At 40.2% G+C, this 12,961-nt stretch overlaps 2 protein-coding genes across 2 annotated transcripts in view; one reads left to right on the top strand and one right to left on the bottom strand.

Moving 5' to 3' along the window:
• lonp1 (lon peptidase 1, mitochondrial) overlaps positions 1-793 on the bottom strand; it is a 27,431-nt gene extending 26,638 nt beyond the window's left edge. The window contains exon 1 of the mRNA XM_044360957.1: positions 208-793. Coding sequence (XP_044216892.1) covers positions 208-747 — 540 coding nt within the window. The 5' untranslated portion in view covers positions 748-793. The remainder of the gene's footprint in view (positions 1-207) is intronic.
• Positions 794-3,738: 2,945 nt separating this feature from the next.
• alkbh1 (alkB homolog 1, histone H2A dioxygenase) lies at positions 3,739-12,107 on the top strand. The gene is made up of 6 exons (XM_044362189.1): positions 3,739-3,902; positions 5,446-5,554; positions 6,669-6,831; positions 7,644-7,734; positions 8,377-8,570; positions 10,656-12,107. Exons 1-6 carry the CDS (start codon positions 3,765-3,767, stop codon positions 11,017-11,019), a joined length of 1,059 nt encoding a protein of 352 aa, XP_044218124.1. The 5' UTR covers positions 3,739-3,764; the 3' UTR covers positions 11,020-12,107.
• The last annotated feature ends 854 nt before the right edge of the window (positions 12,108-12,961 follow it).

Genomic DNA, 12,961 nt, shown 5'->3' with positions numbered 1-12,961 from the left:
AAAGAGATGGCAGAGCTCACAAATGGCTATTTGGCCTAAATGAAACTCATCACACATGACAGCACACAGGTAAAGATGGTGGCAGACAGAATGTGACTCAGGCTTTGTGAGAGAAAACTGCTTTTGCATCCAAGAATTTGGGTAAAAATTTGAGTTGCTGTGTGATTGCATCATCCCCGTGTGTCCTTGACAGCAGATCCTCCTCACCTCTATGATTTTGATGAAGCGGGGGAACACGGGGTTCCTGCTCACAGCGATCAGTGGCACATTGGGAAACACCTCTGGCACCATCATGGGGGTGAGAGCAGTCATCTGAGCTCCGTTGTACGACACTCCCCCATCTCCCCCGGACTCCTCTCCTCCCCCGGAGCCTGAACTATCCCCGCCGTCCTCCCCGGAGAAACCCGCACCGCTGGCCCGGGTCCCGAACGCTCTGTCTTGGATCATGTAAGGGGGGTAGGTCGGTGTGAGGAGGTCCGTGTGGCCGCGGAGGACGCTCCCAACTCGCATCCACCGGCGCGATGCGGCGGTCAACCTGCAGCCAGCTGGCAGGGCTGTTGTTTGCTGTGACGTCCCGGTGCTGGTGTAGAGCCGTGGGGACTGGGGCCGGATAAGGCCTGATGTGTCGGTCAGAGGGGAGCGGCTGCTGCCGGTCCTGTACGTTCCGGACCAGTTTAGTTTTACAACAAGAGTCGAATTTCTGTGCAGCTGTCTGCCAGCGCCGAGCATCTTCATCCAGGCGGCCATGTTTAACTGGAGCCTTCGACAGCATGTGACCGACTTTCTTCCGTCAACGTTTAATGACGTCGGTTGTGATGGGTTGCATCCGTTGCATCATGGATGGTTTTTTTTTTTTTTTTTACACAATTTTATTGAACCATTTTCATGTACAAACAACATGGCTTTAAGAACATTCCATTAGACCGATAGGATCAGGTGCATAGAACGAGATAGAAAAAGGATGAATTACAGCAGACCAAGACTAAAATAATATACGTAAAACTAAACTAAACCAAACATAAACATAGAAGGGGCTAGGGCTTTTTTTGTAAATCATATTCTTCCATTATACTAAGAAGTTTCATTGCATTTTTGTTTAGCGTGACTTTATGGGCTTTTATACAAGAAAGAAACTCATTATGAAATAGATAGATAGAGATAGATAGATAGATATTACTTTATTGATCCCCGAAGGGAAATTCAAATTGTCAAGAGATCATCAAAATATAAAAATATAAAAACAAAGAACTATCCAGTCAATTCAGGAGGAATTGAACAGTCTTATTGCTGTGCGGACGAAGGATCTCCTGAATCGCTCCTTTCTGCAGCACAATGAGAGGACCGGACTGCTGCAGCTACTCCTCTGTTGCTCCAGGAGGCAGTGGAGAGGGTGTCTGCTATTGTCCATTATAGCTCTCAGTTTGGTCAGTGTGCCTCTCTCCACCACAGATCTTAGCGGGTCCAATCTCCTGCCCAGCACTGAGCCCACTTTTTTGACCAGCTTGTCTAATCGCTTAGTGTTTTTGTCTGTAAGGCTGCCTCCCCAGCACACTGCAGCAAAAAAGAGTGCAATGGCCACCACCGTGTGGTAGAACATGGTCATCATTTCCACATACACATCAGAGGACCTCAGTGTCCGCAGAAAGAACAGGCGGCTCTGCCCCTTCCTGTAGAGGGCGTCGGTGTTAGGGGGCCAGTCCAGCTTGTCATCCACAAGGACCCCTAGATATTTGTAGGTGTGCACCACTTCAATGTCCACCCCACAGATTTTCACTGGTTCCAGAGGGGGCTTAGACCTGCGGAAATCCATGATCATTTCCTTTGTTTTTGAAGTGTTCAGTTGAAGATGGTTTTTTCGACTCCAGTCATTGGAGGCTGTTATTAGATCCCTGTATTCAAATTCCTGTCCATCCCTGATACACGCCACAATAGCAGTGTCATCCGAGTATTTCTGGATGTGGCAGGACTCAGACTTGTATTTGAAGTCCGAGGTATACAATGTGAACAGGAATGGAGCCAGTACAGTCCCCTGTGGAGGCCCCGTGCTGCTCATTACTGTCCAAGAAACACAGTTCCCCAACCTGAAACATTAAAACTTGATTTCACTCTCATAGACTTTGATTTGTGTATATAAAATTTACCAAGAATAAGGGTTTTATTAACCAGAAGGTCATCTTTACTATTGTCCATGACAAAGTTTTCAAGTTGATAAACCTTTGGGTGAAGCCAGTCATGTACTTTAAGCCATAAGACTTCAAAATACACACATGGGAAAAATAGATGATCAGTAATTTCAGGGTCATCAGAATATACACAGATGTTTGTTTCAATTCCAAATCTTTGTCAATTCACTGGATGGATACACTCCATTTAAATTTTAAAGTGGATTTATTTTGCCTTGGGAGTTATGGGGAATTTTAGATATTTAGTTCGTAACATGTTAATAGTGCCTTTCGAATAGATTTGCGAAATTGAGTTTCTGCCTATCTCACCTCATAAATGGTCACACAGTTTCGTTTTTTTACTGTTACAAAACAGCGTTTGCACTAAATGTGTCTCGAGAATAAAATATGAGATGCTACTTTTGCTCAAAAGAAAGTTGGAAAAGAGGCTTTGATGACTACCCCGATGTGTCGTTAATAAAAAGCAGAATACCAATCAATCTGATGTAACGTAGAGGTGTGTGTGGTTATTCTTCAGAATACCCATTATAATTACTTACAGACATTTACTGATGACTCAAAAGACCAGAAAGATCATGTAGGAACAGGAGTCTACATCCCACAATTTCAGATTCATTCTTCTGAGCTTACAGGGCTTGAAATCAGTTAGGGAAAATTTATTGTTTGAAATTTTGTCGTTTATTTAGAATTCAGAGAATTGGACTTGTGGTAGAGTTTTGTTGGGTACCTGCACATATGGGATTTAAGGATAATAAATTTGTGGATAGGATGGCAAAAAGAGCACTAACTAGGAGATATAATGGACATTCTGTTTGGAAAAGGAAAAGATAAAGCACTAATTACAAAGAAATGATTGGATCATCGGCAGAAAAAGTGGAATGAGGACAGTACGGGCAGAATATACTATAGGATACAGAAAACAATTTGAACACAGATTGTTAAGGGAAGAAATAGAAGAGAGGAGGTAGTGCTCTCTAGACTGAGATTCTATCACACTGGTTTAAATAAGACACTATTTCTATCGGGAAAAGGAAAGTCACAAGCATGTGCACATTGCAATACAACTGAAACTGCTGAACACGTATTCATACATCAGACTGTTTAACAGAATATAGTAATTTTTTGTTGTTGTTGTTGTTGTTTTTGAGTAGGCACTTGTAAAGTGGATCCCGTGAGTTACTAAATATTCCAGTATGGTAGGTGGCAGTATGCAGCTATATTATTTATTTATTTATTTATTTTTATTGAACATTTCGTACGTTACAAATGGACATATATACATCTTTCACATTCTTACACTGATACAGTCATTTTGTAATCTTTTGAATATGTTCAAATATGAAAAACCAGTAATGAAACATTAAGAAAAGAAAACAAAAAAAACAAACTAGAGAACATCAAACTGTACGAGGGAGATGTAAACTATGCACCTGTAAGTTGGTATTGCAATTGGCCAAAAACCGCGAAGAAGAAGAAGAAGAAGAAGAAGAAGAAGAAGAAGAAGAAGAAGAAGAAGAAGAAGAAGGAGAAGAAGAAGAAGAAGAAGAAGAAGAAGAAGAAGACGGTTAGATACGTGACGTCATGGCCAAGATGGCAACCTCCATGGTGGAGACCGGAGAAGATGCATTTAGAAAAATATTCAAATTGTACAAGCGCAGAAACCCTCCGCCGGATTTCAGCGATGTAATTGATTTCTCCAAAGGTGTGCCGAGCGACAAGGTGAGGGAAATGACAAACCAAGACAAACGACGGCGCCGTTCACAAGAATCGTGATCCTGAGTCTGACGGATTGTTGTCGTCTCACGCATTCAGAATTGAAAAGACCCTCTAGGGGCTTAAAAAAAAAAGTACTTGCGAAACCCAAGACCATGTGAAATTTTACATTATACTAGCGGAGGCAGCGGTACTCATACCATTTGCATTCAAAATTATGCTCAAGTGAAAGTATCAAAATGAACCTAAAAGTAGGTTATAAACTAGATTCGGAAAGGTCTTCAAAAACACACTGTCTCTCTGTCATGATACTGATCACAATGCCCCATTGGTTGTTTTCCTTTAATAAAAAGTGTACTGTTAATGTTGCTGTGCTCAGTCTGCATATTGTCACTTCACGTTCTTTCTTGTTTGTTCCTGTACTACTTACCATACCTACTTTACTTTGGATTGGGTGTAAATGTCGTCTTTTTGCTGCGTTATCCCAATACTGTTGCCGCTGTTGATATACCTTTTCCACACCTTGCTTTTCCCCTCTGACTACTTTTTTTGTTTCACAGGATGCCTGAATGCAGAGGCACCCACTTGAATGACATTTTCCCCTTGATTAACTATCTTCAATTGGCAAACAAGAGTCAATAAAGTTGATCCTAATAATTTCTTGCATTATTTGTCTCAAGGCTTGTGAGTGCTGACACATCGTCCTTACATATCAGTGTTTTCGTTGATCTCACATTCTCAGCCCACTCTGATGCCATTATAAACAGTTCAATTGTATTCAGACTCAAATAATATGTTCTTTTACTAATTCCCAGCTGGTAACTAGGAATTATAACTGCAGACCATCAGTAAAAATCTGCAAATAGCCCATGTACATGCAGCCCTTATAACTATAGTATTCATTAACAAGATCTGTGGTCTTATTATTGTGTTTAATCTTAAGTAGTTCCAGATCCACACATACATGTTCTGACATCCAGCTATGTCTGGCCATACAAACAAAAAGTTGTCAACACTGGCCAGACTGACCATAGGCTGTAGATTATTAATTTAAGCGGCAGTGTGATAGCAGCCATGATAATAGCTTGGTGGATGTTTGTACTTAGCCCTTCAGCCCTTCAATGTGAAGCATAATGGATATAGAGTCAGAAGCACTTAACTCTTAGAGTTAAGAAAGAAAAACAGCAGTGCTTAGAGAATCCCACAGAAGTTTAGTCAAAACCTGGAAAAATATTGGAGAAACCTGACAGTATAGTGTAATGCAACACCACCACAAACTGCTGTAGAACCTCAAAAAAGCTCTAGTGGAGTGAACAAATCCCTAACACAGACAGCAATATTAAAAGTTCCAGGTTGTATTTGTGGCAGAAATGTTGTATTGGGTTTCATTTGATTTTACAGTCTCTATTTTTCTAGTCAGGTTTCTGGCCTATACTTTATATAAAAGGGATTGATTGGGAGAAAAAGCTATGGCTAGACTGAATATTACATCAGCCACTGTAGTAAAACTGAAAATTAACAACCCTGTGTTTGTGTGTGTGTTTGACAGATAATTCCAGCTAAACTGGACCCTGCTGCAGTGAGTGATGTGGAGGCTGCCAGGGTTGGACTACAGCCTGTCAGAAACTGGAGAGCCTTTGGCTTGCAGGGCTACCAAGGTAAACACAGAACTGACAGAGGGGCAGATAGTTCTTTACCAAAAATCAAACTCAAATGTCAAGAGTTCACCCCACCAAATCAAAGTTCAGAAAAAAACTGATGTCACTCCAAACTCTCCCAGGTGTTCAGTTGGGTTTAGATCTGCTGACTGTGAGGGCCATAGCATATGATTCACATCATTTTCATCAAACCATGAGCCCTCTTGATTTGTATGGAAGCTTTTGCATTCATTATATTTCTACACAAAGTCAATAAGATTTTCCTTTAATTGTTTTACTCTGGATGAGCATCTTCTTTCATTATAGTATACTGCCGTACATTGTCATGTTTGCTACCACAGCTCCCCAGTTAGAATGCATTTTTAGCCCCGTTTTGACCAAAAGTTCCAGGTACTTAGGACCCAGAGGAACTAATCTCAGGGACTAAATTTGGAACTTTAAGTTCCTGTTGTGCAGTCCAGTTTGAGTTTCCACCACAGCTGAGGAACCAGGTAGATCATGCAAATTAGACCCATGAGGAATTAAAAAAATTGCAGCCGTGCTGTAGCGGAGGAAAAAACAACACAGATTTGTCCTGTTGTTCTTTGTACTTACTGCTGCATGAGTTGGATGTAATGAATGAATGAATGAAAAGGAGAAATGCAGAGCAGGAAAATATATCTTATTCAGACCACAGCTGCTCTCTCTCTCTCTTTCGTTCTTTCTTGTGCTTGAGCTTGTGCTCTCAGCTTGCTCGCACTCTTTTTTTTCTCATCTTTTTTAAATGACTTGGGAAGCTGACAACAAAGTCTAACGTTGTCTTTAATGGTATTAAACAAAGAGAAATATCCTCCCCTTGTCCTTAAACTGGACCTAAATTGATCCTAGAGCACTTGCTTTTTTAATGAATGACGCAGTACACAAGTTGACACTCAAGTGTTTGACCAATCAGTGATGGTCATCCTGCAAAACCCACTCAACATTCCTGTACTTTTGTACAGGATGTCCCCCTGGTGGAAATGCAGGTCAAGGAACGGAGTTCCTCAAAAGGTTCTTAGTACCTGGGGAAAGTTCCCGCGGTTGAAACATGGCATATGATTTTTCACTTTCCCCACTTCATTTATGGCTTCTTCAGGGTTCATCTTTATATCCAACCCTTTCCTGTTGGGTTCTCAGTCATTCTGGGTCAGACAGTGTCTGAAGACTTACCCTCAGAAGCCCAATGTCTGCAACCTGGACATGCACATGTCTCCCTCTGACACCCAGGACATCTGGGGCAAGAGTGTACACAGCCTCAGGTGAGAGTACCTTTACTTCTTCATTCTAACAAATCCCACTTACTTAAACCGGTTGCCTAGCTCCTCAAGCATCTATTTGTTTTTCACTTCTGGTGGAGCTAGGCTAGCAGTTTCCCTCTGCTTCCAGCCTTCGTGCTGTCGCTATCACATCACAGATTATACTGGACACATTTTCTCATGTAGTAAGACAGCAAACAAGCATATTTCCCAAAATGTCGAACTTTTCTTTTAAATTGTTGCTCCACATGAAATTGAACATTTTCTTAGTACAGCTTGATAGAACTCCTGTTTATATAGCCTTGGGGAATCCAACTGTCACTGTTTAATTATAAGACTGTAGGAAGTCAACCTGCTGCCTGTGCTCTTATCAACTACTTTTCTGCTATGCAACATGCTGCCATGAAACATTCTGAACTGAATTCTGGGTTGGTTTCTAATTTAAGTTAGTCTTACTTTTAAACCATGAGGAGCAACAGACACAGAACAACAGACAGAAAACGTTTTTTACAGCATAAAACCTCTTTGTGGCCCTTTTGTTAAATATGGAAATGTAAAAACAATTTGACTGTATAGAGACAAAATAAGTCCAACTTCCTTGTAAATATCCCCTCAGACAGATATTAATGGCTGGTCTTCTTAAACTCGAAGCTGTAATTTACACGTTTCTGAAGTTGCTATTTTCACTGCTAACAGATATAAGAGGTTATATCAACTTTCAGACCACATGCAGTTTACATGCTTAGTGATAGTGTACTGGTCCTGGCGCCAGCAGCCTGCATCTGTAAGTGCGCTCTGTGTTTGATCACCTCCAGTCTTCCTCCCTCTGGAAAGAGACAGCCTAAAACTCTACTGGAGAGGCTACGCTGGGTCACCCTGGGCTATCATTACAACTGGGATACCAAAGTAAGAAACACACCCTGCTGTGTTAGAGGATCCTGTAGAGAGGATGTATTTGATGTAAAGTTTTAAATGTAAATATGAATACCAATTTTTGATCATAAATATATAGTTCATCAGTATATTCATTTACATCAAACGTCTAACATACAATGTGGATGTTGAAATATGATCACAAACTTAGTGTCCGGACTTGCAGTATATAGGTTGACATCAACGGGGTAACTACACTAAACACAGTGTAGATTTGTTCCAGAAACAAAAGGACTGTCAATCTCCACCCCTGACTTTCAAAATAAAAGCAAAGAATTTTAAGTGCTAAAAGAAATACTATAAGTATGGCAATAAGTAGCAATAAGTACTGTCATTTCAGAAAGAACATCTACAGGCCCTTTAAATTAGTCATACATGCCAACTAAGTTTTTTAGTGTGGAGATGGTGCTTTTATTTTTAAAAGATTTGGCCTGGAAGTCTTATTTTTGTTTAGAGGACTTGAGGACTTCCAACAAAAATAAGACTTCCAATTTTATTAAAATATATTAAAAGAAAATCGTGTTATTTAACATTTCGCAGCCCCTTACAGCATATCTCTGCGTAGCTTTTCTTGTGTAAAAGGTCCAAATGTTTTCTTTGTTGTTCCATTCACAGACTTACTCTGCAAACCATTACTCTCCTTTTCCGGCTGATCTCCACTCCCTGTCCTACCAAGTAACAACTGCCTGCGGCTTCTCAGGGTTCAATGCAGAGGCTGGTATCCTGAACTACTACAGATCTGATTCTTCTTTGGGGATACATGTGGATGAATCAGAACTAGATCACAGTCAGCCGCTGCTGTCATTCAGGTGAGAGAGGAGAATAAACAAAGTACCACTGAGAAGGAAATTTTATGTTTTTTAGAATGCCATTACAGTTGTTTTGTTTTCTATTGTATCAGCAATTCAGGCTGTTCTAATGTGGTAAAAAAAGTAATTAAGTAAAGTTTATTTAGCGTAGCACTTTTCACAGAGCAAGGACACAAAGTGCTTCACAACCATAAAAACAGTTCAGAAAATACAAACAATAAAACATAAGTAAATGGTAAATGGACTGTATAGCGCCTTTCTAGTCTTCTGACCACTCAAAGCGCTTTTACACATTCACCCATTCACACACATTCATACGCTGAATGCAAGGTCCCAACCTGTCCATCAGAGGAAACTAACCATTCACACACATTCATACACTGATGGCACAGCCATCATGAGCAATTTGGGGTTAAGTATCTTGTCCAAGGACACATCGGCATGTGGACTGGAGGAGCCGGGAATCGAACCACCGATCTTCCGTTTAGTGGACGACCCGCTCTACCTCCTGAGCCACAGCCGCCCCAAAAGATAAGCAACAAAAGACCTTAAAAAAAAGCACACAAAATTGCAAACACAAGATAGCATGAGGCAAGACAAAGGCCAGTTTGAATAGATGAGTCTTCAGCTGCTTTTTAACCCTCTGGGGTGTGAGCCATTTTTTTCCTATAACTGGTGCCTCGACTCTCTTAACATATAAATATTTGTATTTGTAATTCAGTAATGAAAATTACAAGCAAGTAATTTGTCATTTTTTTTCAGCACATAACATGGGCTATTTGAATATTTGTGCTACAATGACATAACTTGACATAATAAAAAGTTATGAGATGAAGTCAAAAGAAAAAGTAAAAAGATTTTCACATTTCATCGATTTTCCACAAAAACAAGCTAGTGCAAATGATTACTGTTTTCACATTTGTAGCCCAAGGCATTAGGTAAAAAAACAAACAAAAAAAGTCTCAATTGCACAGAAAAACAGAACTATTTGTTTCTGGGTGATTTTATCAAACAACTATGTGCAAATGTTGACTATCTTCACACTTGTAGACCAAAGCCTAAGATGAAAAACAAAAATTTAATTTGCAAGCAGTGATGAATGGGCCTTGCACCTTGTGTGTGTCGGAGGGAGCAGCAGGCATGGTATTGCTACTGGAGTTCTGTTGACACGGCTCTTAAATTTCAGGATCATCAGACACTGTGTGAATGGGTAAAATAATTCCTGTGCACAGTACGTGGTGCTGGAGGTGACATTGGAAATTGTGTATATATTTGAACTATTTGTCATTTCGGCATCACTTCCTGTTACCCGTAGACAATACTACATAAGTGAAATATTAATGCAGCAATGCATTTACTAGAGGGTAACTGACATGGATATACATTTTCATGAATATTGGACACTTTCTGTCCACTATGTGGCGCTAGAGAACACCCACCAATTACACTTCATGTTGCTGTATAAAGTGTAGATCACACTGTTATTTTCATGCAAGTCAGATGACATTTGTTACATAAGGCCGACTTCCTGTTGTCAATAGGGGGCGCTATGACTATGACTCAGTATTGACATGTAGATGTGTTCAAGCCTGAGAAATGGGGGGTGGATTGGACACTGTAAAATTGTCCAGCACATGTTCCATGAAAACTGTAAAACTTTGCAGTTTAGCATCACAAAGGTCTTTAGATGTAACCTACCAAATTTGAAGTTGCTCGGGTTAAATCTCTAGGAGGAGTCTGTTAAAATACAACACCTGTCAATGGCTTCACTTCGTGAAAAAAAATGCAAAGTAAATTTAAAATGGCTGACTTCCTGTGGGACTTAGGGTATGGCTCCAAGAAGCTTTTTTTTAAGTCTGGATGTTACATCTGCATACCAAATTTCATACATATGTCAAATTTAAAGGTAAGTGCTTTGACTTTGAAATTTTCTATGGGGCACCCTCAGGGAGTCAGATATCAAGTTATGCCACTTTTGACACATGTGCAAAGTTTTGTGAGTGATTGAGATGTTAGAGGTGCTCAAAGGTGCTAAAAGTAATTAGATATTACCACCCCCTCACTTTGTGTTATCTTTTCTGATAGTTTTGGGCAGTCAGCCATCTTCCTCTTGGGTGGCATCCATAGACAGGACCCCCCCACTGCCATGTACATGCACAGCGGGGACATGATGGTGATGTCGGGACAGAGCCGCCTCCTTTACCATGCAGTGCCATGCATCGTCCCAGCACCCCAGGGGCAAACAGCTTTAGAGATAGAAGGCTGCAGTCAGGACTCTTCCCTGCTGAACAGCACTGTGGTAGTGCCGGTGTCGGGAGAGGACTGGGTGCTGTGCTCAAGGTACATCCAGAGCTCCAGGGTGAATGTGACTGTCAGACAGGTGCTGGGGCCAGGGCAGAGCTTCCCAGAAACACCCCCTCTTCACCAAAGGAATGATGCTAGATGCTAGACAGAGGGGTACCATGACAGAGGAGCAGATGGAGAGAGTGGGAAGAGCAGTAGTAGCAGTGACTTGATACTGTAGAGACATGAAACAGGTCACATGCTGTAACAGCTAGTCTGAAACAGGTACCTGCTGTAGAATATGCTGTCTTAGAGGGCATTCATACCAGGTAAAAAAAAAAATCCTCCTTTGCAAGAAAGCCACTTCAGTCAGGTCTGCTCTCAAATCTAATGTGCAGAGTCAAACCAACAATGCACTGATCCTACTGATGAGGATTGTGTGCCTCCAAAGCCTGATGTTTCTTCTAGATATCTACTTTGTGCTACATCGTAAATTTCTCAAAGAACTTCAGTACATAGTTAGTCTTTAAGGTCAAAATACTGGTGTTTGGTTTTCAGGGTGTTTACAACCTTACTGCTTATATTCTCAATATGACTAAGCATTTTTTTTTTATATTGTCCCCAAACATATGCAAGTTAAATGTTGACTGTCCACCCAGTCAGGTGACTTCTGTCCAACTCATTATCAGTTTCACTGCTGAAGACTAGACTGAATGAAAAAGCCCTACAACAAACAAGAAAAGAAGATTGCTGCCTGTGGGCTAGACTTCACCTAGTCATTAATTACAAAGAATTTGCTTCCAAATATTTAATATGATTAAGTTAGTAGAATTGGAAGACTTTGTATATAAAGAGCTATGTTTGTACTCAAATCTGAAAATCCAAATTCAGAGTGCTAGAGTGCAAAGTTAACATGACAAAGTCACAAACCAAATACAGTACTTAGACTACACCGTTCTACGGTCAGGGAAAAGGTGGTCTCTATGAAAAGTATTTTTCTACATGTAAAGAAACATAAATTTCAAAAGTTGAGGTTAAAATTGGTTTCTGTAAAGGAATGTTTAAGTTTCTACATACATTATTGTTGCTAAAATATTTTTTGAGGATACATTCTTTAACATTAAGTTTATACTAGAGATATCAACATGGAGCCTGCTGTGTGAATGCTAACAGATAAAATTCTCTGTATGGCAGTGTGATATGAGTGGAATACTGTGTTTGAAGTGTGAATAAAATGTTTTATGTCTTCTTCAACTCATCTTTGACTGCTTTTATATTCAGGGTTGTAAAAAGGTCATTTGGAGTTCTCTTGCTAGACAATTTGTTCTTTACAGTGCTCATGAGATTTAATTTCACTCAATTTTGGGGAGCATTTATGTTTAGCATTATGTTTTGTTAGCCACTAAAGGCAAAATACAATTAAAGCTGCAAGCAGCGTTCAACGGACCCTTGCGCCTCCGCACACGTTGAGCCGCAGCGTGCATGATGACATGTCATCAGGCCATTACGATCCCAATCACAGTAATCGAGCCACCAGTAGCACCAATCACGTCAATAAAATGGCGTTCTCTGGGACTTTCTGGAAGCTGATGAATCACAAAGCTTGTCTCCAATTGGGAGTCTGTGTGATTGCACTTCTATGTGTCATACGTTTAAATGTACATTGTTACGAGTACTTGCTGGACAAAGACGTGTAATTTTAGTTTTTCACTGTTATCTAACATTGCATGAAGGAGTTAAATATAATTTCCTGAGTCCACTATATGGTGCTATAAAACACCCATTAAGCGAACATCATGTTGCTGTATATCAACTGTAGAGCACACCTTGAAAATTTCATGTGAATCAGATGATGTTTGTCATATAAGGCTGAGTTGCTCACACCTGTTTTGAGCCCGCTCACTTGATTTTCAATTAGTAAATTGAAAAGTCTTGAGTTTGTGTGTAAAACAAATTAATTTCCTATTTTTAATCTATTTTTAGAAAAGTAAACACTTTTAACCCACATGACCTGGTCAAAGTTTGATTGAAATGTGTATGGTCATTAGGCTCTACAGTGAGTATTTCACTCGCATTTGCCCCTAAAAATGTGTGAAGTGGACAAATAA

Source organism: Thunnus albacares, chromosome 9 (assembly GCF_914725855.1).
Source record: "Thunnus albacares chromosome 9, fThuAlb1.1, whole genome shotgun sequence".
Classification (NCBI taxonomy): domain Eukaryota; kingdom Metazoa; phylum Chordata; class Actinopteri; order Scombriformes; family Scombridae; genus Thunnus; species Thunnus albacares.
The sequence above is the reverse complement of the archived record's forward strand: the minus strand, read 5'-3'. Positions and strand labels throughout refer to the sequence as shown.

Excerpts from the sequence above, each read along its gene's own strand:
- alkbh1 (XM_044362189.1), top strand. The coding sequence starts at position 3,765 with ATGGCCAAGATGGCAACCTCCATGGTGGAGACCGGAGAAGATGCATTT. Across the intron at positions 5,555-6,668 it reads TGGCTTGCAGGGCTACCAAG|GGTTCATCTTTATATCCAAC; the intron begins GTAAACACAGAA and ends TGGCTTCTTCAG. Across the intron at positions 8,571-10,655 it reads CAGCCGCTGCTGTCATTCAG|TTTTGGGCAGTCAGCCATCT; the intron begins GTGAGAGAGGAG and ends CTTTTCTGATAG.